Source organism: Botrytis sinoallii (genome assembly GCF_014898435.1).
Source record: "Botrytis sinoallii strain Bc 23 chromosome Unknown BSIN_007, whole genome shotgun sequence".
Taxonomy (NCBI): Eukaryota; Fungi; Ascomycota; class Leotiomycetes; order Helotiales; family Sclerotiniaceae; genus Botrytis; species Botrytis sinoallii.
The window spans coordinates 2,136,576-2,160,523 of NW_024066034.1; the positions used below are offsets into that span (position 1 = coordinate 2,136,576).

General features: G+C 42.5%; 5 protein-coding genes across 5 annotated transcripts; 3 read left to right on the plus strand and 2 right to left on the minus strand.

The window, feature by feature from the left end:
• Positions 1-1,014: 1,014 nt before the first annotated feature.
• On the minus strand, positions 1,015-2,671 carry EAF02_004980 (uncharacterized protein; the record flags this gene model as incomplete). Its single annotated transcript, XM_038901028.1, has 2 exons — positions 1,015-2,591; positions 2,656-2,671. The coding sequence occupies 2 exons, from the start codon at positions 2,669-2,671 to the stop codon at positions 1,015-1,017; spliced, it is 1,593 nt and encodes a 530-aa protein (XP_038759540.1).
• Positions 2,672-3,287: 616 nt separating this feature from the next.
• On the plus strand, positions 3,288-4,582 carry EAF02_004981 (uncharacterized protein; the record flags this gene model as incomplete). The annotated part of the gene is made up of 4 exons (XM_038901029.1): positions 3,288-3,409; positions 3,467-3,576; positions 4,026-4,253; positions 4,323-4,582. 4 exons carry the CDS (start codon positions 3,288-3,290, stop codon positions 4,580-4,582), a joined length of 720 nt encoding a protein of 239 aa, XP_038759541.1.
• Positions 4,583-7,441: 2,859 nt separating this feature from the next.
• On the minus strand, positions 7,442-9,749 carry EAF02_004982 (uncharacterized protein; the record flags this gene model as incomplete). Its single annotated transcript, XM_038901030.1, has 4 exons — positions 7,442-8,783; positions 8,838-9,249; positions 9,379-9,495; positions 9,659-9,749. 4 exons carry the CDS (start codon positions 9,747-9,749, stop codon positions 7,442-7,444), a joined length of 1,962 nt encoding a protein of 653 aa, XP_038759542.1.
• Positions 9,750-15,869: 6,120 nt separating this feature from the next.
• Positions 15,870-19,913, plus strand: EAF02_004983 (uncharacterized protein). The gene is made up of 2 exons (XM_038901031.1): positions 15,870-16,832; positions 16,896-19,913. Exons 1-2 carry the CDS (start codon positions 16,637-16,639, stop codon positions 19,688-19,690), a joined length of 2,991 nt encoding a protein of 996 aa, XP_038759543.1. The 5' UTR covers positions 15,870-16,636; the 3' UTR covers positions 19,691-19,913.
• Positions 19,914-21,142: 1,229 nt separating this feature from the next.
• Positions 21,143-22,433, plus strand: EAF02_004984 (uncharacterized protein; the record flags this gene model as incomplete). The annotated part of the gene is made up of 5 exons (XM_038901032.1): positions 21,143-21,218; positions 21,280-21,638; positions 21,829-21,955; positions 22,156-22,242; positions 22,303-22,433. 5 exons carry the CDS (start codon positions 21,143-21,145, stop codon positions 22,431-22,433), a joined length of 780 nt encoding a protein of 259 aa, XP_038759544.1.
• Positions 22,434-23,948: the final 1,515 nt, after the last annotated feature.

A 23,948-nucleotide genomic window follows, 5' to 3' on the forward strand; every position in this document is an offset into this window, starting at 1 on the left:
TGAGCCAGCAGCAAATAGTAGAACCTTTATCGTCAAGATCACCCACTCCCGTATCAAACATGTCCCTCATATGACTTTCCCGCCAGCAATGTAAATTTTAGTAGAAATATATAATCTCTACTATAAGTATCATTATCTTTTCCAATGACTTTGCATACCCAAGAATCACATGGGTGAAATGAACCCTTGAAACGAAGAGCCCGCTTGACTAAGCTGTAAATATATTTGCAAGGAGATCAATTGGGATAAGTTCGCCTGTCTCATCAGAAGAGCCAGAGTTGATATCGAATGATCATAGTAGCTGCAACGACGATCCGGCAATTCCATGATCAAAAGCAGCAGAGGGAATGTCTTTTATCATCTTGCCATCCTCCTTGAATCAGTGATCTGGTACGAAATCATCGTGGTACGAAATCATCAAGATCCGCGCTGAACAAAGCCTCTTCCCGAGAAATTGTCCATGTACTAGGTATAAGAATACATTTATTTAGGATGGCATATCTATTGTAAATGATCTCTTTCTTACTTAAGTAATGAGCTCAGAAGCGCGTGCAAACTATTTCGACCAGAATTTCTCGTACAATTTTTCCTTTCTACGGTGTCAAGATCCCTTAAACATTTGAGCTCTATGGCATCAAATACCCATGCACAATGAAACCAATAGTATGAATTGCTTTCAAAAATTATATTCTGTCAACTCCAAGACTTCAAGCAACGGGCCGGGCCTTGTTGTGTATATCGAATTTCAATCCAGTTTATGCATCTCGATCGATAGGTTCAAAAGATGCCCACTTCACTTGAAAGTTTGAAAATTTAGGTATCGCTAAACAAAACACAACAAGTTGCTCAATCAAAATAGTTCATCATATGGTTGATTATTTTGTTGTAATTTATATCTACAACCGACTGACCTGGCCAACTTTTGAACCCAGCCATTACGCCAAACACCATACTGATAATCACATACTGATGATCATGCACAAGATATTCCTCACTGTTTCCATCCAGCAAAATCTATTCTTCCATAGCCTCATCCTTTGAAGAGCTATCTCCCCATAATCCCTCCAACTTGAATTCTTCAGCCCACTCCTTAACAATCTCCTTTTGGTCACCCTTGACATCCTCGCCAACGGTGGCGCCAGCAATCTTCTCTGGTGCGATGGCCAAGACAGGCGCATCCATCCATCCTTGAATTCTACCATCTCTCCAATCTGTGATGACTGTTGTAGCAGCACTGCTGATATTTGGCACACCACCCTTTCCAAGTCTTCCTCTCTTTCTCGCAACTTGAATCAGGAAGTCCGAGGTCGAGTCACCATTCACCGAAACCAATGGTGGTAACCCATAGACATCCATCAGTTTGTTGAGCATATCTTGGGAGGCGCTCAATCTCTTCAATAACAATGTTACAGCGGGCACTGGGTCCTCAATTTGCTTGGGGGGAATAGCGTTAAGGAGAACAAGTCTAGCTTGCTCTTCAATTTTCGATGCCTTGGAGTTATCACCGGCGGTTGGGAAAACAATACCAGGAGAATCGAGTAAGGTCAATTTGCTATCGATCTTGACTGATCGGAGAGATGTAGTGACACCGGCTTCAGCACCAACTGGGCATGCTGCACCAGCACCACCAAGACGTGATGTAAGAGCATTGATGACCGAAGATTTTCCAACGTTAGGATATCCAATAACACCAACAGAAACCGAACGCTTGAGTTGTTTTGCTGCGGCAAATGATTTCAAAGCCTTGAAAAGTGTTTGCGAAGTACTCTTAACGGTTAATTGACTGTGATTGAAAGTATGTGCGTTTGCTGCTGGTCCAGAAGCTCGTAATGGTAACGTTGGGAAATATCTTCGGAGGTGAATGAGCCATGCTTTGAGCACTGGAGGAGGAATAAGATCGATTTTGTTGAGAATGAGAATCAATCTCTTTCCGCCACTTGCAGCAGCCATAACCATACGTTCGACTTCCTTCGATCGGGTACCTTCGGGATCGCGAGCATCGAGGACATATAGAACAACATCTGCCTGATCAACAACTTGCTTGAAAACTTTGTCGAAAGCTTTTCTTGATCCATCTTTTCGTGTAGGTAATCCGGAGAGCTTAACACCATCGAATGCATCATCTTCTTCTGATTCGGAATCATCATCCTCGTCCATCTCATCACCACTAACAAGGTCATCTTCGTATTGCGCCGCAGCAGCTTTGGCACTAGCAAGTAAAGCTGCCATAGGATTAGAATCGTCATCATCATCGTCCATATCCTCGTCCTCATCCATAAGCTCAATATCCTCCTCATCAATACCTTCCATTCTAGCCTCTACCTCTCTCTCGACTTGCTCTCCAGTCTTGGTAGCCTTCGCATCAGCTCTTCGTTTCGCAGCCTCTTCAGTCTTCCTCCTTCTTCCTTCCTCAATCTCTTGCAAGATCTTATCTTTATATGGGAATAAGTTTGGAATTCCAGGATCCTTCTTTAATCGCGATCGCCATTCTGGATTTTTCTTTCCCTCTTTACGAGCCTTCTTTTGTTTTGCGACTGATGCTTTCTCGATCTTGTGACGAAGACGCACTGGAACACGTTTACTCTTTGGCTCTGAATTGTAAATCAATTAGTTATTAAATCCTTTGAAAAATGATAACAGGTATCATTCACTTACTTCCGACTTTAGGCATCTTGAGTACTGTTGTGCAATTCTCAAAAAGATGCTGTTGTTGATCTCAACTGTAGTATTTTCGATAATGGAATTTTTCGATTTTCCAAATCCTTATCGCACTAAAATTATTTTCTAATCCATCAACGCTAAGCCATTTTCTCTCTAGTTTCATCTCACTAATCCCAATCACGCAGCTCCGACAACATCGTCACATGATTCCGCCCGCTTCAATGGAGATGAGCACACTCCCTTATTAGACGCTTCTACTTATTGCTTGTGCTCCCCGCCCACGTCAACTTCCTTCATATTGAGTCAGAATCAAACATCATTACTTTCCTTCATTCCTTATTCTCTATTTAATCTTGCCACTCCCCAAGAAACTTTCCAAAAAATTCACTCAACGATTTAACAATCACGAGGTCTGAATCTATCAACAAAAAAAGTTTTGTTGCATATCTCATTTGAGGAGGAGAATTGCAAAGTTTTAGTCGGATTTAGACGGGTCAAAGGGTCTCTCTCGCCAATTTCACATATCTCAACATCCACCCCACCAATTTACTTACGGTTACTTGTGTTTTGATCCTTGCGATCTTCTCTTTATATTCGATTCAATTATTTTTGTAAAAGGAGAAATCATGGGTTCTATTCCGAGAGAGTTTTCTGCTCCTCCTCAAAAAGTGGTCTTTAAGGGGCTACTTTTTGATATGGATGGTACTATTATTGATAGTACCGATGCTATCGTTAAACATTGGCATCAGTAAGATTCTCCTTTCCAATAATGATAATGAGAGATTTTGAATAACAAAATTGCCAGGTTAGGTAACGAAATAGGAGTAGATCCTAATGTGATTTTACAGACAAGTCATGGAAGGAGAAGTATTGATGTCTTGAAGATTATTGCTCCAGAGAAAGCAAATTGGGATTGTAAGCTCTGTTTATTACCATCTGCTAGTCTTCTCCTTTCAATTATATATCTATTGCTCTCACCATTTTTATCTACCCTTAAATCGGCAAGAAGTCTTTTGCTTGGTTTATTCTCATACTACCTACTAGCGAGGCCTCGAGGGAATGCTTCAAAAACCAAGTTGGTTCTTGAGTCTTATTCTATCCGAAGGCATGACAGGGTTAGAAAGGAATAATCGATTCTCAACCCGAATGGAATTCGTATTCCAGCTAGATCACAAATCGTGTTTATATATATTGGGCGGTCAACCGTTATGCGACTCTTCCCATGCAGAACATATCTATTCAATCCCACGGCGGCATCTCGCTATAGTCCTACTTCTTCAACCTCATGTACCACCTAATCCATTAATCTATTCCACCACCCATTCCCCAATTTCCAAACCCCCACGACCTAACACTCCACTCAGACATAAAACACATGGAAGGACTCCTCCCAAAAAACTACGGTGACGACGCCGTCGAAATCCCCGGCGCCCGCTCCCTCCTCTCCTCTCTAACCAGCGCTTCCCACCCCTGGGCCATCGTAACATCCGGCACTTCCCCCCTCGTAACCGGCTGGCTCAACGTCCTCAAACTTCCCATCCCAGAGCATCTCGTCGTCGCTGAAGATGTTCCAAATGGAAAGCCTGATCCAGGTTTGTATCCCTCCCCAATCCTCTCTTCGAACCCCATCCCCCAAGAACACACTAACACCCCCCACCCAGCCTGCTACAACATGGGCAAAGCCAAACTCAACCTCTCCTCCGCCCCCGACGGCTCCCTCCTTGTCCTTGAAGACAGTCCCGCTGGTATCCGCGCCGGCAAAGCAGCCGGATGCAAAGTACTAGCCGTAGTAACCACACACACCATTGAACAAGTTGTCGAAGCCGGCGCCGACTGGGTTGTCAAAGATTTGGAAAGTTTGAAAGTTGTAGGAAAAACAGACGAGGGTGTTGAGTTGGAGATTTCGAATGCTTTGGTTTAGATTTGTGAGGATAGGAAGAGAATGAATATTAAGCGTGCATATAAATAGATAGATAGATAGACACTCAATCGTTCGAGAGTCAGTCGCAAGAATATATAGACTACAAAGATAAATTTGGGAGACTCGAATAAAACACTTCATCAGCGCTTTTTAATTCAAGTCCATGAATCTCTCCTGCTTCCATTTGAACAATCCTCACTCCCCCAACCTGCCACTCACGACCCCTAAATATCCCTTCCATACCACCCATCTCCCTTCCTATACACCATCAAACTCAATAAACAATCCAGATATTCAGATCCTCAACCTCCAGCTAACAACCCTAATCACCTCTCGAACAATTTCTCACATCCAATCCCCCTATCCTATCCCATCTTATCTTATCTTATCCCGCTCCACCCTAAAATCTTCTACAGAATCCGAAACCTAAAATATCATAAAGCATACTACAAATCCCCTTCCTCATTACACCCGATTTTCTTATTCCACTCTCCCTTCTACTTCACAATTTCTCAATAACTCTTTCATACCACCTTTTCCCTTCTCTATGCAAATCAATAAAATATTGATATTTACATTTCTAATCTAGTTTCTCTTCTATCTCCAAATTATATCTCCAAATTATATCTCCCATATCCCAAAATCACATTTCAGATCCAGCTTCAATCCTACTCTATCCTATCCTACCTCATATAATCCCACAATTTCATGTTATCTGAGAATCTCTTATCATAATATAATATACTATACACATTATCTCATTCATCTCATCCATCTCATCCATCCATTCACCCATCCCATCCCATCCCCTTATCACAACCTCATAGTCTCACCCCATCCCCTCATCCTCATCACTGCATCTCATCAATCACAATTCACAATCTCATCCCACCCCATGCCCTATCACCTCAAAATTTCATCCTCATTCCATCTCCATCATTCCATCATCCATCTCCCACCCCCCCAACCTCACCCATAACCCATAACCTCCAACAACTCCTCACCATCATCCTCCCTTTCTCTCTCTTCCCAATTCCAAGCAAAAAGAAATAAGTACAAAGACACCGGAAGTTTCAACTCTCGTATCCTCTTACCGATCACCTATCTATTTAACATCAATACTACCATCATCATCATCATCATCATCATCATCATTCAAGAATCTCTTTGTTTCAATCCCTCTCAATATCCCCTCTCAATACCCATCTCCTCTCAATACCTCTCCATCCCCTCTCATCCCATCCCATCCCACTCCCCAAAAATCTACCAACTCTCAACCATCCCTCCCGAATCGCCAAAAAAAAATTGTTCAAAATTCCAAGCGATCAATATACATTTATGAATCAAATTAATTAATCTCGATCGTATGATTATGATTATGATTATGGTCAATACCAAACACCAATACCATCACCTCACCCCTCCCCTCCCCTCCCCGTACCAGCCAGCACCAAATACAGAATCTCCTCACTCACAGCATCACAACATCACATACACCAAAAATACAAATCACAAATACACAAAAACCACACACAAAACACATCCAAACATCAACAGAATTATTACTAATATTTCCATATTCCACTTTCCCAGAGTATGTAAGGCCATTCCACATCTCTATTTCCCTTTCCATCCGTATCCATGCATATATATTCCCATATCCCATTTCAGCCCATTACATTTCATTCCCCCGTGTACCACTTCCTGATTTACACCTCTCAGATACCATTCCTCATGCATTATATCACCTCACCCCACGAATGAACATTCACATTCAACTCAGTATCCCCTTCGATCATCATCAACATCAATCGTCATCACGCAACACACAAAAACCACACCACCACCATCCATCCATCCATCCACCCATCCATAATGCAACGACACGCACCACACAAGCAATTGGAATCCTCAACTGAAGATAAAGAACACAACACAGAACAGATGACAAATAGTCAGGACTCAATAAATATGTCCTTGATTAAAAAATGAAATGTTTACAAATCTCAAAAAGCCAAACAGACAGAGGTATTCCCTTCCAACTCCATCCCCCAATCCCACCCACACAATCATCCATTCGACCCTTACGTCCAATATGTGCTTCCATAACGGGTATAGCACAGTTAAATCAATCCCTATCCATCATATGCCAAAGCCTTGCACGCAATGCAAAAGTGTATATCCTAACCAGCCATAATACCCCATGCTCTTGAAATCGGCAAGAAGTAAACAAACAAATCCATCGATGCTTGCCCTTGCTTGGAAAAAAAAAATCAACGAAGCTAACCCTTAGCTCATATGCATTTCGTTGCCACCAAAGAATCCTCACACATTGAAAGTTGTGAGGTAAAAGAGAACAAGGAACAGACAAGGGTAGTTAACGCAACAATGAGAACGAAGTTGCCAAGGTACCTTTCATCTTCAAAGAAAAGGCACCCGGGAAGAAATTAAGTGCTGTGATGTTAAAAACAGATGAGGAAAAATACATCGAGAAAGAGAAGCAAAAGGAAAAGAAAAGATCAGGTATAAAATTGTAAAAGTTATTGAATGAACAAGCAATAAAAAGTAAGAGCCTTAAAAGATGAAACATGCCATAGCCATGCAGAAAGACAGCCCATTTGGATGCTTGACATTTTATAATGCTTTAGCATGGGAGAACCGGAACAGAACATTGCTGTGTTGTTATGTAACCCCTTTCCACCGTCGCTGAAGAATATTCGATGTAAGATATGTTGGAGGATGGACAGATCGAAATCGAGAAGTAGCATACGCGGTCATACTGATCTCGAGATGTGTATCATATCTTCCTTCGTTTCATTCCCGTTTTCTGGGCTACATCTTGCAATGTGATGCCATCATCTAACGTTGACTATGCAATATCGTCTTGTATCTCCATCTATTGCGTTGACCTGTCCAAACCCAGCCAGCACTAGTTCCAGTAGGTTGTTGTGGAGCCCAGCCTTGAGAGCTAGGCTGGGGGCCGGAGGTTGTAGGTTGCATAAATTGATGATTGCTTGACTCAGGTTGATAAATATTTCGATTTGGCGCTGCATAATTTTGCCCCATCCCTTGCATACCAGAATATTGTAATGCGGGTTGCATTTGAGGATTGCTTCCTGATTGTCGAAGTGGTGGAGGGGGAGGTTGATGAGGAGATTGTTGTATATGTGGCGATTGCTGACTAGGATGGGATGGGTAGCTTGGGTTGAACGCATGTTGCTGTGGGGACTGCTGCTGTGGTTGACTTGATGGCCACATCTGATTCTGAGACGTGAATTGATAAGAATTCGTCCCTTGATTCATATTGCTCGCAGACGCAATTGGTATGCTGGGAGATCGTCCTGCTGCTTGCTCCTGTCTTGATGGTGCACTTCTGATCGGAGGCTGTGAAACAATACCAGGTTGATGAGAAGCTTGCGAGTAAGAAAGATTCTGTGGGTTCTGATGTGCCAAGATTGGTTGCTGCGCAATACTTTGTGATGCTCGTGGCGAGCGCAAAGTTTGTGCAGATGGAAGACCGTCATGATTACCCGTAGCTTGCACAATGTTACCTCCAGAGACCTCATGAGGTTGTCTCCATCTTCGTTCCAGATAGTCGTGACTACGACTTCGTTGCTGATTGATCTGCTTACTATATTCAGCTGCTTGATTTACATGATTTGATAGATCGGCATGTGAACTAGGTTGAGTCCTGTCTTGGTACGCGGTCCCGGCTAGTTCTTGTCTTGGACGTTGAATGCTGCTGTAGTCTCTCAAACGCATATCAGTTTGTTCTGGCGCAAGAGTGGTTATCATGGGGAGTGGGTTAGTGGCACTAGGAATACCCATCATAGCAGATGGAACCGCTGCTTGCGGGTACCCATAATGTCCCGGGCCATTGCTATAAATATCGCCATGGTGGTGACTTGCAGCAAGAGCAGCGGAGGCTTCGGCAGCAGCGGCGGCATCTCGGGCTTTTGCTGCACCCGGTCTTTTTTCCCCAGCAAGATCATCTTCAGTGAACCCTTGCTTACGTGCTTTCGTTTCCCAATAATCATCTCTAACCCGACGCCCATTAACGATAACCCTGCTACCAAATTGCCGGAACATGGATTTTGCAGTAACGATCGCTATTTGGCGAGAGCGGTAAGAGAAAGGTAAGATTTCTTGATGGATTAAATCTTCCTTCTCTGCTTGGGTGGCGATGATCTTGTAGAGAGATCTATTCTTGTTAAACAGTAGATATGAGTCCGGTTATCCTAGTACTCTGGCACACTCTGTTGCCAACATGAATAGTTTATCTCCTCGATTTGGTACATAGAATGTTCGACACCTGTATTCGCGTCCATCTGTCAAATGGCCCATAGCTGAGACCTTCTTCTCACCCTGCTCATCATATTCTCGTGGAATATACTCATCTCCCTCTGCACCCAACTGGTCGGTGGTATGATCCCTCACAGTTGGTAAAGCTTTGATAACTGGCTTGGGAGTTTGTTTAGGAACGGGCGTTTGAGCCAAGTTTGAGCCCGGTGTACGGTTATGAGGTAAGACCGCATGCTGCGACTGAGGAGTCTGCGGCTGGCCACTTTGGCTTGAGGTTGAAGTTGAATGTGGCATTTGGCTTTGTTTGGAATTTTCTGAGGTATTGACGGCCGACTTCAACTTCATCGGTCTTCCTCTCTTTCGGGCTTTGAGTCACCTAGAACAAGATACGAGTGTCAGCAATATTTCTTGAAAGGGTAAAGTAAGTGCGCATGTAACATATGTGAGGGCAAGTGCGATAAAGCGAAACCCGAATATTGAGGAGTGATACATACCGTCATCTATGTGATTATCCACCTGTGGTATTTCATTATATGTATCCGGAGAGCGACTTCTTTTAACTCCTCGAGGAATTTCATTTGGTGAAATTGCTTGGACGGGGTTGAGAGCTCCTATCGCATGGCAAGATTCAGTCAGTCAAACGTTCGTAGCTTCTCAAGATAAGAACATATAAGTATACTAGGTAGATATATTCATATAGGAAAGGAAAGGGAACTGAAGCTTCAAAAGATGTTTCCAGTCCCATCAGCATTTTCTAATAGAGATGATAGTTACCTTGATTCAGAGCTTGAGGATTAATAGTTGTGGGATGGAATGGAGCTTCAATACCACCCCCTCCAAGTCCATTTGTCACGGCCGAGTACATGACGAAATGCGCAACGGAACGGAACGCAACGCAACGCAACGAACGGGTCGATCAAAAGAAAAGTACCAAGGAATAAAAAATTCCAAAATACTTTTTAAGGTCAGTATTGGGCGATGAGATATATGATATTCAACCTGACCCCAACTCCTAACACTGTTCACGTTCGGCGCGCGTTTGCGCTATCGTCGCAAAAAAAAAAAAAAAAAAAAAAAAGATGTAGGAGGAGGTTTGAATGCACGCTCCAAGATTGATGACTGCGGCGTAGAAGCCGTTCAGCTGCATTAACGAAGCGATTTGTTCTGCACCATGCATGCGGGCGACTGAAGAATCCTGTAGCTGGAGTTTTTGGTTGTTTAAGGGATTTTAATTAAGTCGCAGTGTCGTAATGGTAGTGCAGCGGAAGGTGGTGTGAATAGTGGTATAGTAGTGGATAATGTGGATAGATATATGTAGGGTGAAGGGTTGCTGATACCAGGCCGAGCGGATAAGGGAAAAGGACCCTTGAACGAAGGGCCAAAATACAGATGTCGATTAACTGGATCCCCGGAAAATGAACGATGTATATGTGGGTATGTGGGTATGTGTGTGTATGTATGTGTATGTATGTGAAGGATCAAGGTCACAATGAAAACAATTCCCAGTTCATATAAATATAAATGTATAATTTGGGGTCTTTCCTCTCTTTTGTGCTTGCGAGTAATTATTGAAGAGTATTTGGTCTGAAGGTACTAGTTGTATATGAAATTTCGATATTTCCTTTGTTGAGTGGTGGCTGGTGACTGGTGACTGGTGATTGGTGATTGGTGATTGGTGGTTGGTGGTTGGTGGTTCGTAAAGAGGAAGTGGAAGTGGAAGAGGAAGAGGAAGAGGGAGAGGAACAGAATAAAGAACAGTCTTAGGTATGCATATATCTAGCCATGTCCTTGGGGCAAAAATCCAGTAGTCTTCCTTGATACTTCTTGTCAAAGTAGATTAGTATCATAGACCGGAATGGGTACTAGAATATAGATGATTAGATCGAAATGATTTTCCGATACAACCGAATAGGATATAAGATCAATGGCGCGACGGCTACTTTACACTTTTTCAGGTACAGTCTTATATTTATGTCCCTATGGCTTTTCTTAGTCGACTCGGTCTCGGTAGTTATATGGTATTCGTGGGCCTTTGTCGCTGTTCGTACGAGGGTCTTGGGGATTTTTCTTGGGGTCTTGTCGATGAGAAATGAGATCAGGTAAGCATGTCATGGATCAACAGATGGTCTTTTATTCGCAACGAACTCGTGGGAAAGATGCCGTGTATGGAGTAGTGGTGGGTGGGAGATAGAAAAAAATTATGGTCAATGTGTAGGTAGGTATGTACAGAGTAGTATGCACTATGGTATGTCCTCCAAAGCTAGGTAAGGTAAAGTAAGGTAATGTCCATTGGGGGGAATTATGAGAGGGAAGTCGAAGCTTGAATATTTGCTATACTAACATAACAATAATAATAATAATAATAATAACAATAATAACATGGGTAAAGAGGGTAAAAAGAGTAAAAAGAGACAGAAATCCTCCCCTCGAATACAATAGTGAAGAAGAGCTAATTAGTCAACTACTACCTAGGTAGGTAATGAAACTAATGATGATAGAATGGCCGAAGCCGAATAAAGATTGATTAATTCAACTCACTATTTACCTAGACAGGTATAGATGAAGGGGTTCAATAGATTTCGAAGCGAGTCCGTCTTCCTGTTCGCCTTTGCTTTACTAGGTCCCGTCGTAGTCTCTCTCTTCTTTTCCAATACAATAATAAGGCATGGGAATGACAATAATGAAGAGAGGATACCCACCAGTAGGTAAAAATTCGGAGTTAGCAAATACTCGAAATGATAGGTGGAAGAGGAGTTAACACTAAGAATCAAAGCCGAGTTAGTCCCGCACAAGTATCTAGACAGACACTCTAGAGGGAAAGAACTCAACCAGAAATCCAGAAAGCTAGACAAGAAGGCTTCTCTTTTCTCTTTCCGCTATGTCGTTATCAAACATGGGCCTGACTGCGGAAACGATAACCCTGGTAACTATTGCGACAAATACCACTCAAGGACTTGCTGCGCCAGACGCAAGGACGAGGTACGGTACGGGTAAAATGTATCTTTTGAAGCTGGGCGTTCCAAGGTATTTTTCCGCCCTGACGTTGTGATTGGAAGATCCAGCTGACGAGGGACAAGTTGATTTCGGGACCGCCAATTAAATCGAAGAGTTAACTTCCTTTCAATTGTCCGAAATGAGAAGTAAATAATTTACATTACAGGATTACTAGAAAACCCTAGGTAAACGGAGGAGAGGATTCTATCTGATTCGAAAGTGCTTGATTCTGAAGCTTGAGATATCCGTTTTTTATTCTGTTTTGTGGTTCAAGTCATCCTCTTACAGGTGAATAGTTTGTTGCTTTCCTAAGTGTCCTTGTTTTGATTGATATTGGTAGGTATTCGCGATTGACAAGGCAAAAGCCCAATGGATCTTAATAAGAAAGCTTCGAGGTTGAAGGGGTCCCAAGGTCGTATTTTTCATGTACTGTATCTTGATCCTGGTCATGTAATGTTGCTTTGCACGATTTCATCTGCGTCTTTGGTAACTTTTGGTACTTCTTCTCGTGCTTCTCGTGACAAACCTCTGAAAGACAGATACTGAAGATCTAAGTGGACTTTTTATCGATTGGTACTTGACAGTTTGACTGTCTTTTTTGCTATTTCATTGGACATGAGCTAATCTATTACCAAAGTATCCGATCTTCACAAAGATACTGTACGGTACTGCACTGTGTCTATTTGTACTTTTATGTATCTATCTTCTGGCATAAATTACGTAGGATCTGTTCGCTTGATTGTGATCAACCAGGGTATTGAGAGGATGCAAGTTGATAGGATCCTCCCTTCAAGCGAACGGGTATGACGGACAGCTCCCCACGAGCTTGATTGCTTGCATATGGATTGTTGAAGAATATGCAAGTGATATGCTTTGAGGAATGAGGAATGGAAAAGATCGCTTGTGAAGTTTGTGGAATGGAAGTACTTGAAGCAAGACTTTTTTGAAAGCAAGCTGACGGCCGACCCACGTTACGGGATATTAAGGACTAAAGGGCTTTTGGAAGGATTAAGAGAGATCATAAAATTATGAGAACTGTAGAGGTCAGAGATCCAAGTAGTTATGTAGTATTGAAAGTAATAAGCGCCGCTTTGCCTTAGTTTCTATGCCACTTTTTGATCGGGTCAACCTTGGAAGGTTTCCTACTCATCTCATTCACCAACTGTTTCTTCGGAAAGGTAGGTCAGCCGTTAACACCTTCTCGGTTGTATCTGCAGATGAGTATCGGAGATGAATAACCTGGAAGCTCTTTATCTCTATCTTGCTAAAAGAATAGAAATGATTTTTAGTATGTGCTCGATTTTTTTGTCACGCGATACATTAAAAAGAATCGCGTATAAAACTCTACATTCTATGTTGATAAATGATCTGAACATTACATTCTCTTCGATATCCCAAATTGGAACATCAATGCTTTGTGTGGCTTAGACATCGTTTGATAGTCGTTCACCTTGTAAACACGCGTGGGAGCCTAAGTACATACACACAGTACACCCAGTACCATACAGTACATGCAGTGTAGGAATTTTCCTTTGATCTTCGGATACAACCTCAACCTCCAAAGTTCTAGATTATGCCGCGTCTCGACGGCTACCAATCGTATTTCGGCCGCTGGGCTTGAAAAGTTTTGGTTCACTGGCACATATGTTTTATGGAAGAAGCGATAAGATGTCCTCAAATTGTACAATCAATGACGATGTTATATTATTACTGTCCAGATTCTATTTTCTTGATATCTACGACCATTTTTGCAAAGAATTGCAGTAGCCAGGCTTACAAACCCAAAGATGTCAAGGATTCCCGCTTTTTCTTCAAGGATTGTGATTGCACATGAATGAGATCAGCCTGCAGTACCCCGGTACAATTATCACGATGTTAGTGGATCTCCAAATGTTGGTAATTGCCTAATGGGGTACTATCTGCAGCTCCAAACCTTTGAACGTGCCTCTCGCCCAATTTGGAGGAAACGACCGTCGTGTCAACGAGTTAGCCCAAACTTTCTATTCTTTCAAGGATGGAGAACTCTAGCAAGTGTCAAGCAATCTCTTTGCATGCTTTCCGGCTGATTTGACACGTTATCACGATGTATCCGGGCTTGAATATCACAACTTTGAAGCAAGCATGTAGCAGATTCATGTCCGACGCAGAGTGTACGGAGGTACATATGAGGGGCCCCTTGACAGTGCAGAGGAATCGAAACAAGATTCCTAAAATGTCTCTACAACCATTAGAATGCAGTTTCGTACCAAGTATCAATGTACCGAACAAACTCATATCATTACAACAAGGTTGCTGGGCTGCTCAGCTACTGAGGTATTGACAGATATGTAATACATTTTGAGAGACCTTAACAACAGATGTTGAAGAACCATAGTTGAATTTAATTGGGATACTTGATATTCGTCCAAAGAATTAGAATGTTTTAATGTCAAAACTTCAGATGGATTCTAGCTCGAGAATATTGATGAGATTCACACCGCATTGGTCAGCAGGATTTGCAGACATGATGTCGACAATATTTCCAAAGCCCCCAATTGGCCAAGGTCTGAATGTGGGCTAATATTGATGAATTCGTAATTCTGTTGAATCACAATCGCGAAAGGCAGTGTGGAACCCCTGTTCTTCTCAAGACATACAAGATACGTTACGGCGCGGCGTCTTCGGAAACTAAATTCTCCATATATTTTGGTCAGGGGAGGTTTCGGCACCTTTCTACAAGGGGAGATCTCGGGGCCGTGTCTGCCCTATTGAGACCGGCTCAGGTCCAAGTTGTTTTCATCCTTGTTCTATCCTTATCACTGCCTGGCCTTCAATAATCAATTTACATGCTTCTCGTACTACGCCGTGGAGATCACCAGAAGATATGACTAACTGGATGTTCAGGGCGTGATTAGTATGTGAGCAAGGTCTACGAGAGACTACGACCTTCCGTATCCCATCGTGGCTGAAAAGTATTACTGCCTTTGTGTGGACAGCGCCTATCATCTCTCGAAGAATATCCTCCAAGCCTGACCTTGTTTCTGTATCGATATCATCGATATTAAATCGGTAGTAGAAATGACTCTTTGCTACATCTACCGCGCTAGACACTGTCAAAATTGTAGCATCGCTTCGCACTCTACGAGGCACATTACACAAACATATTTCTGAGAGATACGATTGGTCAAAATGCAAGTGTATAGCCAAAAATTGCGGTTACAGATGACTCGAGTAGTGATGGATCCACTTTTACCTAGAACGCGGCAGATCTACCCAGTTTCCCTCTTTTGTATCCTTTGCCAATGATATATTTACGATTCATGATTAACACGGGCAGAGCCGCGCTTGCATATTCTCTATATTCTGAATGTGTACGAGGAATGGTCATAGGATCATTTTAACCTGGTCCACTCAAGCTAAGACATTTTTTTAGCGGACCTTTCTGTGCTCCTCGCCCTAATTCTAAGCCACTAGCAAGTCTTCTTCCCCGGTCGACATCTGATTCTTCGGGGGGCAATGAGATGTCAAGAATTAAACAGTCAGTGTATGCTAAGTGCCATGAGAATGATTTCTTTGGTTGGACTTAGCATGCACAACATCAGGCTGTGCGTGGAGGCTTACGGGCGCATCCCTCCCGATTTTTCATCCTGGATTACCCGTCGAGCCCACTACTGTAAGCAAAGAGATGTGTCTGAGCTTCTCCCGCAATTCGATTCGACTGTGGGTGACTTTGGTGGTTTAAGTTTCTACGGAGTTTATAGTGGTGGGTGTGGAAGAGCACCTGCACAAGATTTCTGCAGCCAACCACCTTCATGATGTCAGTTCGCTAGGATTGTATTTGCGATATTGAGTTTGGATGGACCCTTTTTAAATTTCTTAGTTTTTTAAGCCCAAGGCCCCATGAAATATATTAATTCAAACCTTCCATTTCATGCTTCGGCGGAAGCTTAAAACTTTTGAGACATATCCTTATCATGATGCATATTTGCTGCATTCCTTCGCCAATCTCTAGAGCTTTCCAAACTGGTTTCTTGCCCACTTCGGATCTATTTCGCATGAAGATGGGCTGGAAGAAACTCTAAACAGCAGACAAGCTTAAAAGTAAGACAAAGTCTCAAATTCCAGTTCATCAAAGTGACTCATTACAAATCGGAACGTTCTTTTGCCACGAGATACCTGCTTCCAGGATATCGGAAGTCAAGTGACACATATAGTCTGGCTGCTCGCTTGCCCGGCAATTCGTACATTCCTAGGTGGGGAGGTATCCTCTACAGGTGAACATCACGTGTACGAGATTGCAGATGAAACGGTCATTGTGCATTATCGGGAGCGATTTCTCTGTGTTTCTTGTTGTGTATCTTTCGAGGGGTGTAGCTCAAACTTCGAAAATGGAATGTGTGCACGACATTTGGAAGGGAGGGGTATGAGCATTGGATTTAGATCACTTGAACCCTCAAAAGGATTTGCTTGGATGTGAATGTACCGGTGATGTTATATTTTGAGGTTATGATCTCGCGAAATTCGTTGTGGTTATGTCTATTGCACTGGATGTGCTCTGAAGATCAAGAAAGAAACCCGTTGAATACAATATGACATTGTTTTTGTGTAAAGAAGCTGCACTAGATGGACGATAAGCTCTTATCACTCATACCTAGTGTCCGATAAGAACTATCGTAGCCGCACACAAGCGCATATCGCGTCTAAATTTCCTCAATTTGCACACAAGCTGTCGCAAGCTGTTGGACAACCATTCCAAAACAATCCTATCATTCAGCCATTATGACGAGTCTCAAACGATCTATGGGATCGGATCCCTACTCCTCCAATATATCGAGTAAAGTCTATGTACGATCTACCAAAAGTGGCAAAGTTCAGAAGATTGTTCGTGAATTATATCTTCGACAAGACATTCCCTGCTCATCCAAACTTTGCGACAGCTGCCTCAAGACTGCGCCACCAGATGCGAGTGGTGTTGGTAAGTTTGATCTCGATAATGTATATGATACATTCGCATGATAGAAGACTTACTTTGATGCAGTACCACCATTCGTTCTATCGGAAACCCCTGCGGGAACAGCAGCATACCCTCAGGGACATTACCTGGTACCCGATACCAATGCGTTACTGAACGCCCTCGATCTTTTTGAACAGGCATCGGCCTTCTACGATGTCATCATCTTACAGACTGTCCTTGAAGAATTACGAAATAGATCACTGCCGCTTTACAATCGGTTGATTGGGCTTACAAAGAGCGAGGATAAACGATTTCACGTTTTCTTTAATGATTTTCGTCTGGAGACTTATGTGGTTCGGGAGACTGGAGAAAGTATAAATGATAGAAATGATAGAGCGGTTCGACGCGCGGTCAAATGGTACGATGAACATATTACACAAGCAGTAAAAGCTTCGGGAGGACGTTCGAAAAAGATACCTGCTGTTGTAATGCTCAGTGATGATAAGGAGAATCTCAGAAAAGCAAAGCGTGATGGTATTCAAGCATGCTCCCTTCGGGAATATGTTAGTGGATTGGAGGATGCAGATCGATTACTGGATATGATCAGTGCAGCACAAGAAGACAAAGAAGCCCGAGATGCTAGAACTTCTGGAAACCTATACCAGGAATATTATTCAGTATCGAAAATGATGACTGGTGTTAAGAACGGCACGTTACATCAGGGTATTTTTAATGTTTCGCCATACAACTATTTGGAGGGGTCTGTGAATGTCCCCGCTTTCGACAAATCATTACTTGTTCTTGGCAGAGAGAATATAAATAGATCTGTTCAGGGTGATGTTGTTGTTATCGAAGTATTACCAAAAGACCAATGGAAAGAGCCTTCTACAAAAATTATCGAGGAAGAAACCTTAAACAAGGATGAAAACGCCGATGCTGATGAGGGAGAAGCTGTTGTCACCGAGAAGGAGAGACGTGCGCTGCAGGAAGAAGTAAAGAAGACCCATAGCAAGGGTACTGAGAATCGTCCTCAGCCAACTGCTAGAGTAGTTGGTGTCGTAAAGCGTAATTGGAGACAATATGTCGGTCATGTGGACGAATCATCTGTTAGTCAGTCGGTAAAACAAGGTCGCAAGCAACAAACTGTTTTCCTCATCCCCATGGACAAGAGGATACCGAAAATTCGTGTTAGAACGCGACAAGCGGGTGAGATATTAGGAAAGCGGGTTTTAGTCACCATCGACTCGTGGGATAGAGATTCGAGATATCCGGTTGGTCATTTTGTTCGTTCTCTCGGCGAACTGGAAACAAAAGGTGCCGAGACAGAGGCTTTACTTTTAGAATACGACGTACAATATAGACCATTCCCGAAAACAGTCTTAGACTGTTTACCTGCTGAGGGTCATGATTGGATTGTACCTCCAAGTATGGATGATCCTGGATGGAAAAACAGACGCGACCTTCGAGGTCTTAACATTTGCAGTATTGATCCAATAGGTTGTCAGGATATTGATGACGCATTGCATGCGAGACCTTTGCCCAATGGCAATTACGAAGTGGGTGTGCATATTGCAGATGTCTCACATTTCGTCAAGCCAAACAATGCAATGGATGCAGAAGCGAGTATACGAGGGACCACCGTTTATTTAGTGGATAAGCGAATTGACATGTTACCGATGTTACTTGGGACGGATTTGTGTTCCCTTAAGCCATATGTCGAGAGATATGCATTCTCTTGTTTGTGGGAAATTACACCGGATGCCGAGATTGTTAATTCAGAGTACACAAAATCTGTCATTAAATCGCGAGAAGCATTCAGTTACGAAGATGCTCAAAAGCGTGTTGATGATGCGTCGGCTCAAGATGAACTTACTACCAACATTCGTACTCTTCTTATGTTGTCTAAGAAATTCAAGCAAAAGCGTATGGATGCTGGAGCTTTGAGTCTCTCGTCACCAGAAGTTAAAGTGGAGATGGAATCTGAGACTTCGGATCCAATAGATATCAAACAGAAAAAGCATCTTGACACTATGTCATTGGTAGAGGAATTCATGCTTCTCGCCAACACTAGTGTAGCTGCGAAAATTTATTCTGCCTTCCCTCAAACAGCTATGCTTCGTCGTCACGCCGCTCCTCCAAAGACAAACTTTGAAGAACTTGCCAATCAACTCAAGGTCAAGCGTGGCCTTGAACTTAAGGTCGGCTCGTCAAGAGAACTTGCCGATACCCTCGATGGATGCGTTGACCCCGTCGAACCTTTCTTCAATACCCTCGTCCGTATTATGGCAACTCGTTGCATGATGTCTGCAGAATATTTCTGTTCAGGCACACAAGCATACCCTGAGTTCCGCCATTATGGTCTTGCATCTGAGATCTATACTCATTTTACATCTCCCATTCGTCGTTATGCAGATCTTGTCGCTCATCGTCAACTGGCTGCGGCAATCGATTATGAGCCTCTTGCTGCTAGTGTCCGCAGCAAGGGAAAACTCGAAGGTGTTTGCAAGAACATCAACGTTCGTCATCGTAATGCTCAACAAGCTGGTCGTGCTTCCATCGAATACTATGTTGGACAAGCACTCAAGGGTCGTATCGTCGAGGAAGAAGGTTTCATTATGAAGGTTTTCAGTAATGGATTTGTGGTCTTCGTACCGAGATTTGGTATCGAGTCACTTATTCGTCTGAGAGATTTGGCGGAACCAGAACCAGAGGGTGATTTTGATGCGGAGAATTACGTTTTGCAAACGAAGGGAAGTAGAGAGGTTAGAATAGAATTGTTTGGGAAGGTGACGGTGAGGATTAGTGATGTTAAGGAGGAGAGTACGGGGAAGAGAAAGATTAAGGCGGAGTTGGTGGAGGTGATTGAGGGGAAGAAATAAATCTGAATAGATGGAGAGATTTGGGGGGTCATTGGATGAAGGGGGGTATGGAAATGAATTGAGAGGACTGGTATACTAGGGTTAGATACGTGTATGATTGAGTAGAGATATCAATTTGAAGAAATTTTTTACGCTGAGGATTTGGAGAACTGTGTGTTGTTGATGATGGGAATGGAATCATGGTAGCTGTGTCATGTTCTCTGTTGCTAGGTATCGAACTATCAGGATTCAACCGATACTCAACATGTCTTTCATTGAACTTGTATAATTCATCCTCATTATCACTGTTCTCATATAATCACTATTCTCATACATCAAAATTTGATTCGGGTTGCGATATCTACTAGGTGGTAGATCGGGATTGCACCAATAGATTCCCAAGTCGAGTTTTGGCAGTGTCCTGTCCTGTTAGTTCGTATGCCCACTCACGAGTGCGCGAAATTCGAATCGATTGGATGGATTTATGGTGGAGTCACTTCGGGGAAAGTGTTATTGGAAGATTATATCTGTGTGGATGGTGGATGTGGAATTTTTGTATGGATAGGTAGGTGGATAGGTGGATAGGTGGATAAGGTGTTTGGAGATTGGAGATTGGATGACGGGTAGGGAGGGGGTGAAGTTTGGGGGTGTGGATTTGGAGTGGGTGGTAGGGGGTTTGTGAGGGGGATGTGAGGGGGCTTGTGTGTATATGTGTGATAGTTGAGTATTTTTTGTGACTTTGGAGGGAGTTGGGAGGGAGTTGGGAGGGAGTTGGGGTGGTGGGTTTCTGGTTGTGGGGGTGTGGGGGTGTGGATGTGAGTAAAATGGGTTTGATAGGGGTAAATGGGGTAGATGGGGTAGATGGGGCGGATCTTGAGGGATAGGAGGCTGTGGGCTTTGTGTTTATGGGAAGTTGGTGAGTGAGTTATAGTTTGAGTTGTTTTTGGGTATAGCATTAGTGCTGGGTAGTGCAGTAGTTTTGCGAAACTGGGTGAGACGTGAGCAAGCTATTGGGGGAGTTCCAGGTCGTTGAAGTCTGCAATCTACTAAGAAACTTTGACCAATTTTTTTAGAACTCGTGGCTACGCTGCTATCAGTGTAAGCTGCGTGACCTCGGCAGCGAATCAACCACCTGGGTCAGTTTTTATCTCAACGACCGGCTATATGCTATTACTCCCGTTGTTCACTCTTTTTGTAGTTCAATCTCGTTTGTGGCATCTTACATGCCCCGCTTTATTCGCTCATTGTAGGGGCTGTCAATAGGGGGACAGAGCGGGCTAAGTAGGTGTATTGGCATTGCTTGCGCCGCAAAGCGGCATGAAATGCCAACATATACAACAACAACAGTTGTATCTTTCCCATAGTTAAATTGGCAGAACCATTCTTTTCTCTCCCCGAGTTTATCAAGAACAAGAGTCACTCAAACTTTACTGCTTCTTTATTCCATTCTTACATCTCATTTCCGGTACAAAAATGACATCCTTTGATATCAATACGACCGGCGATGATGTGCTCAAGCACTTCTCCAAGTACGCCAAGGGCAAAACATGTTTGTTATGCTCCTACGATCGTTTTACTCTCTTACAAAATCATCTAACGAACATAACTAGTTGTCATAACCGGTCCCAGTGAAAATGGCATTGGCGCCGAGTCTGCAATCACTCTCGCATCTGCAAAGCCCCAGAAAATCATTCTTGTCGGTCGAACTGAAAGTAAAGTCATTTCAGTGATTGAAGCTATCAGAAAGATCAACCCAGACATTGAAGTCTTCTTTGTTGAAATCGATCTTCTCAACAACAAGAGCGTTCGACAAGCAGCAGAGAAGATAAAGACCTTGACAGATAAGATTGATGTTCTTATTAACAATGCTGGTGTGATGGCTGTAAAATATTATGCTACATCTGTCGATGGAGTTGAAAGCCAATTTGCGGCTAATTATCTTGGTCATTTTCTTCTTACCAATCTGCTGGTTAAGGAAATAGTCGCTGCGGCTAATATGGGGGGGGGGGGGGGGGGCAAGGATAGTGCAGGTTGGTAGTTTGGGATATCAGCTTGGAGAAACTAATATTGAGGACATGAATTTTAAGGTTCGTTAACCACTGCAACTTCGTGTTTGCAGATACTTGTGCTTAATGTGTAAACTGACTTTATTTTGCTAGGATGGAGAAACATACAATCCCTGGGTTGCTTACGGACAAGCGAAAACTGCTATGGTACTGTTCAATCTCGCTCTTGACAAACGATTGAAGCAGAAAGGAGTTACGGCATTGATATGCCATCCTGGTGGTACGTCAATCACTACGCTGTGTTTGTGCCTTACTAACAAGTTGTCTAAGTAACACTGGAGAGCAAGTTATTGGTTAATTCAAGTGTAGACAATGACTCGTTTGCAGATGCATATGTTTTGGCGATTAAACGCAAATGATGGTAAGGGTTTTCGCACTTGTCAATTCACGCATACGTTGGCATCGCTAAATGTATATCAGGAAACCCTCTTCCCCCGCAAAACATGGTGACTTTGAAACAAGCAGCGGGAGTGGTTCTTTTCACGGCTTTGAACCCATCTCTGCCAGGTATGTAGATCCAGGTTCCCTATTCTGAAAGTGTACATCTACAGACCTTGAATTTCACAGAGGCTGCACCAGCATTCATCGTTGAAAATGAAATTTACACAGAGACGAAGGATTATGCTCTCAATAAGGAGACAGCCGAGGGCTTATGGAAGCTCAGTGAGAAGCTTGTGGGGGAGACATTTGTTTACTGAACTGGATCGCTGGATGATGAGATCTGAATGTTGAATCTGCTCGAAGGCCAGAAGAGTTGGTTTAGGATAGGTGAATTAGATTTACAGTTGAAATGAATCGACTAATGAGCTTGAGAATTCAGCACCTCGTTTTGTCTCATCTTAACTTTTTGAATGTTCATACTATGTGTCTGAATTTTGATATCTTTACGATCTTGACGGATTTATCGTTGGAAGATGGATCTCTCATCTCATTTCGGAGTCTAGAGGTATTTATTAATAAGTATCATCGGCAGTCTGCAAACTATTAGGTCAACATAATTTTTACATTCACTCTCCCATCCATCTTGAACAATGAGATATCTTGAATAATGAAACTATTTTAAACATTGAAACTATCTTCAATACTAACAACATCTGAGTAATGAAGCTATTCTAAACAACGAACTAGCTTGAACAACGATGTTATCTTAGACAATAAAGTTATTTGAATAATAAGATTTTCTAAATAATGGAACTAGGGTTAGGACTCTTTTGAACAATGAAACCATTTTGAAGAATAGAAATTCTTAAATGACAGAACTATTCTAAACAATAAAACTATCTCACCTAATAAATTTATCTTTGCATACCTAGGTAGTTATCTTTAAATCCAAAGTTGTTTCATTCTCATCTGATTCTGTACTAAAACATCGTAGTTCGCTTATCAAACTACGATGGTCTGATCTTTCCAGTTCAGCTAAAAGAGGCGTCTTCGATTGATCTTCCATTCATCTTATTCATACGCAGTAGAAACTTCTCTTTTTGTGTTTGTATTGAAAACACTAATTTTTTCATAAAATACTGGGGACTCATTAGAGCTATTCATTTTGATTTGACTGGTCTGAAGCTAACTTTTAAGGAAATTTATCACCCCCAGATAGCGAACCTCAAGTATGAGTGACGTTAACACCAAAACTAGAAAGCCAACTTGATAGAACTTGTCACGGGTTCAATACGTAAGCTATGTAGATGCCTTAGGCATCCGCCCTCCATATAGTCGCGCCTCTCCGCCTCCTTCTTCACTCCTTGTAGATATCATACATCTTACCTAGTACCCATCCCTTGCACCGTGATAGAAACTTGTGAAATACAGTCAGGACATCAACTTGTGAATCGACTTCTTTCTGGATTGAACTTATGCTATGCGAAACAATTGTGAGCTCTCCTACTACCTACGAGTTTGATAGAGGAAATTCAACCATGGGAGATTTTCATATATGAAAAATTGGTTTCTCTTCAAATTAAACAAAATTTTGCATGGAGACTCGAGATCTAATGACTTAAGTGCTATTGACAGCGTTCTTGTAGTCATAGTATATAATTGGTTATCCAAAATAGTACGACCATACTACAACATGATTGTAATGCTATGCGAGCATCCACGTCACTGAAGATCTAATCTCATAGTTTTAGGAAAGCTACCAGCGAAATTTTCCTATGACAGCTTCTCAACTTTCTTTCGAATCAGTAAAGAGTTGGAAAACAGTGAAGCTG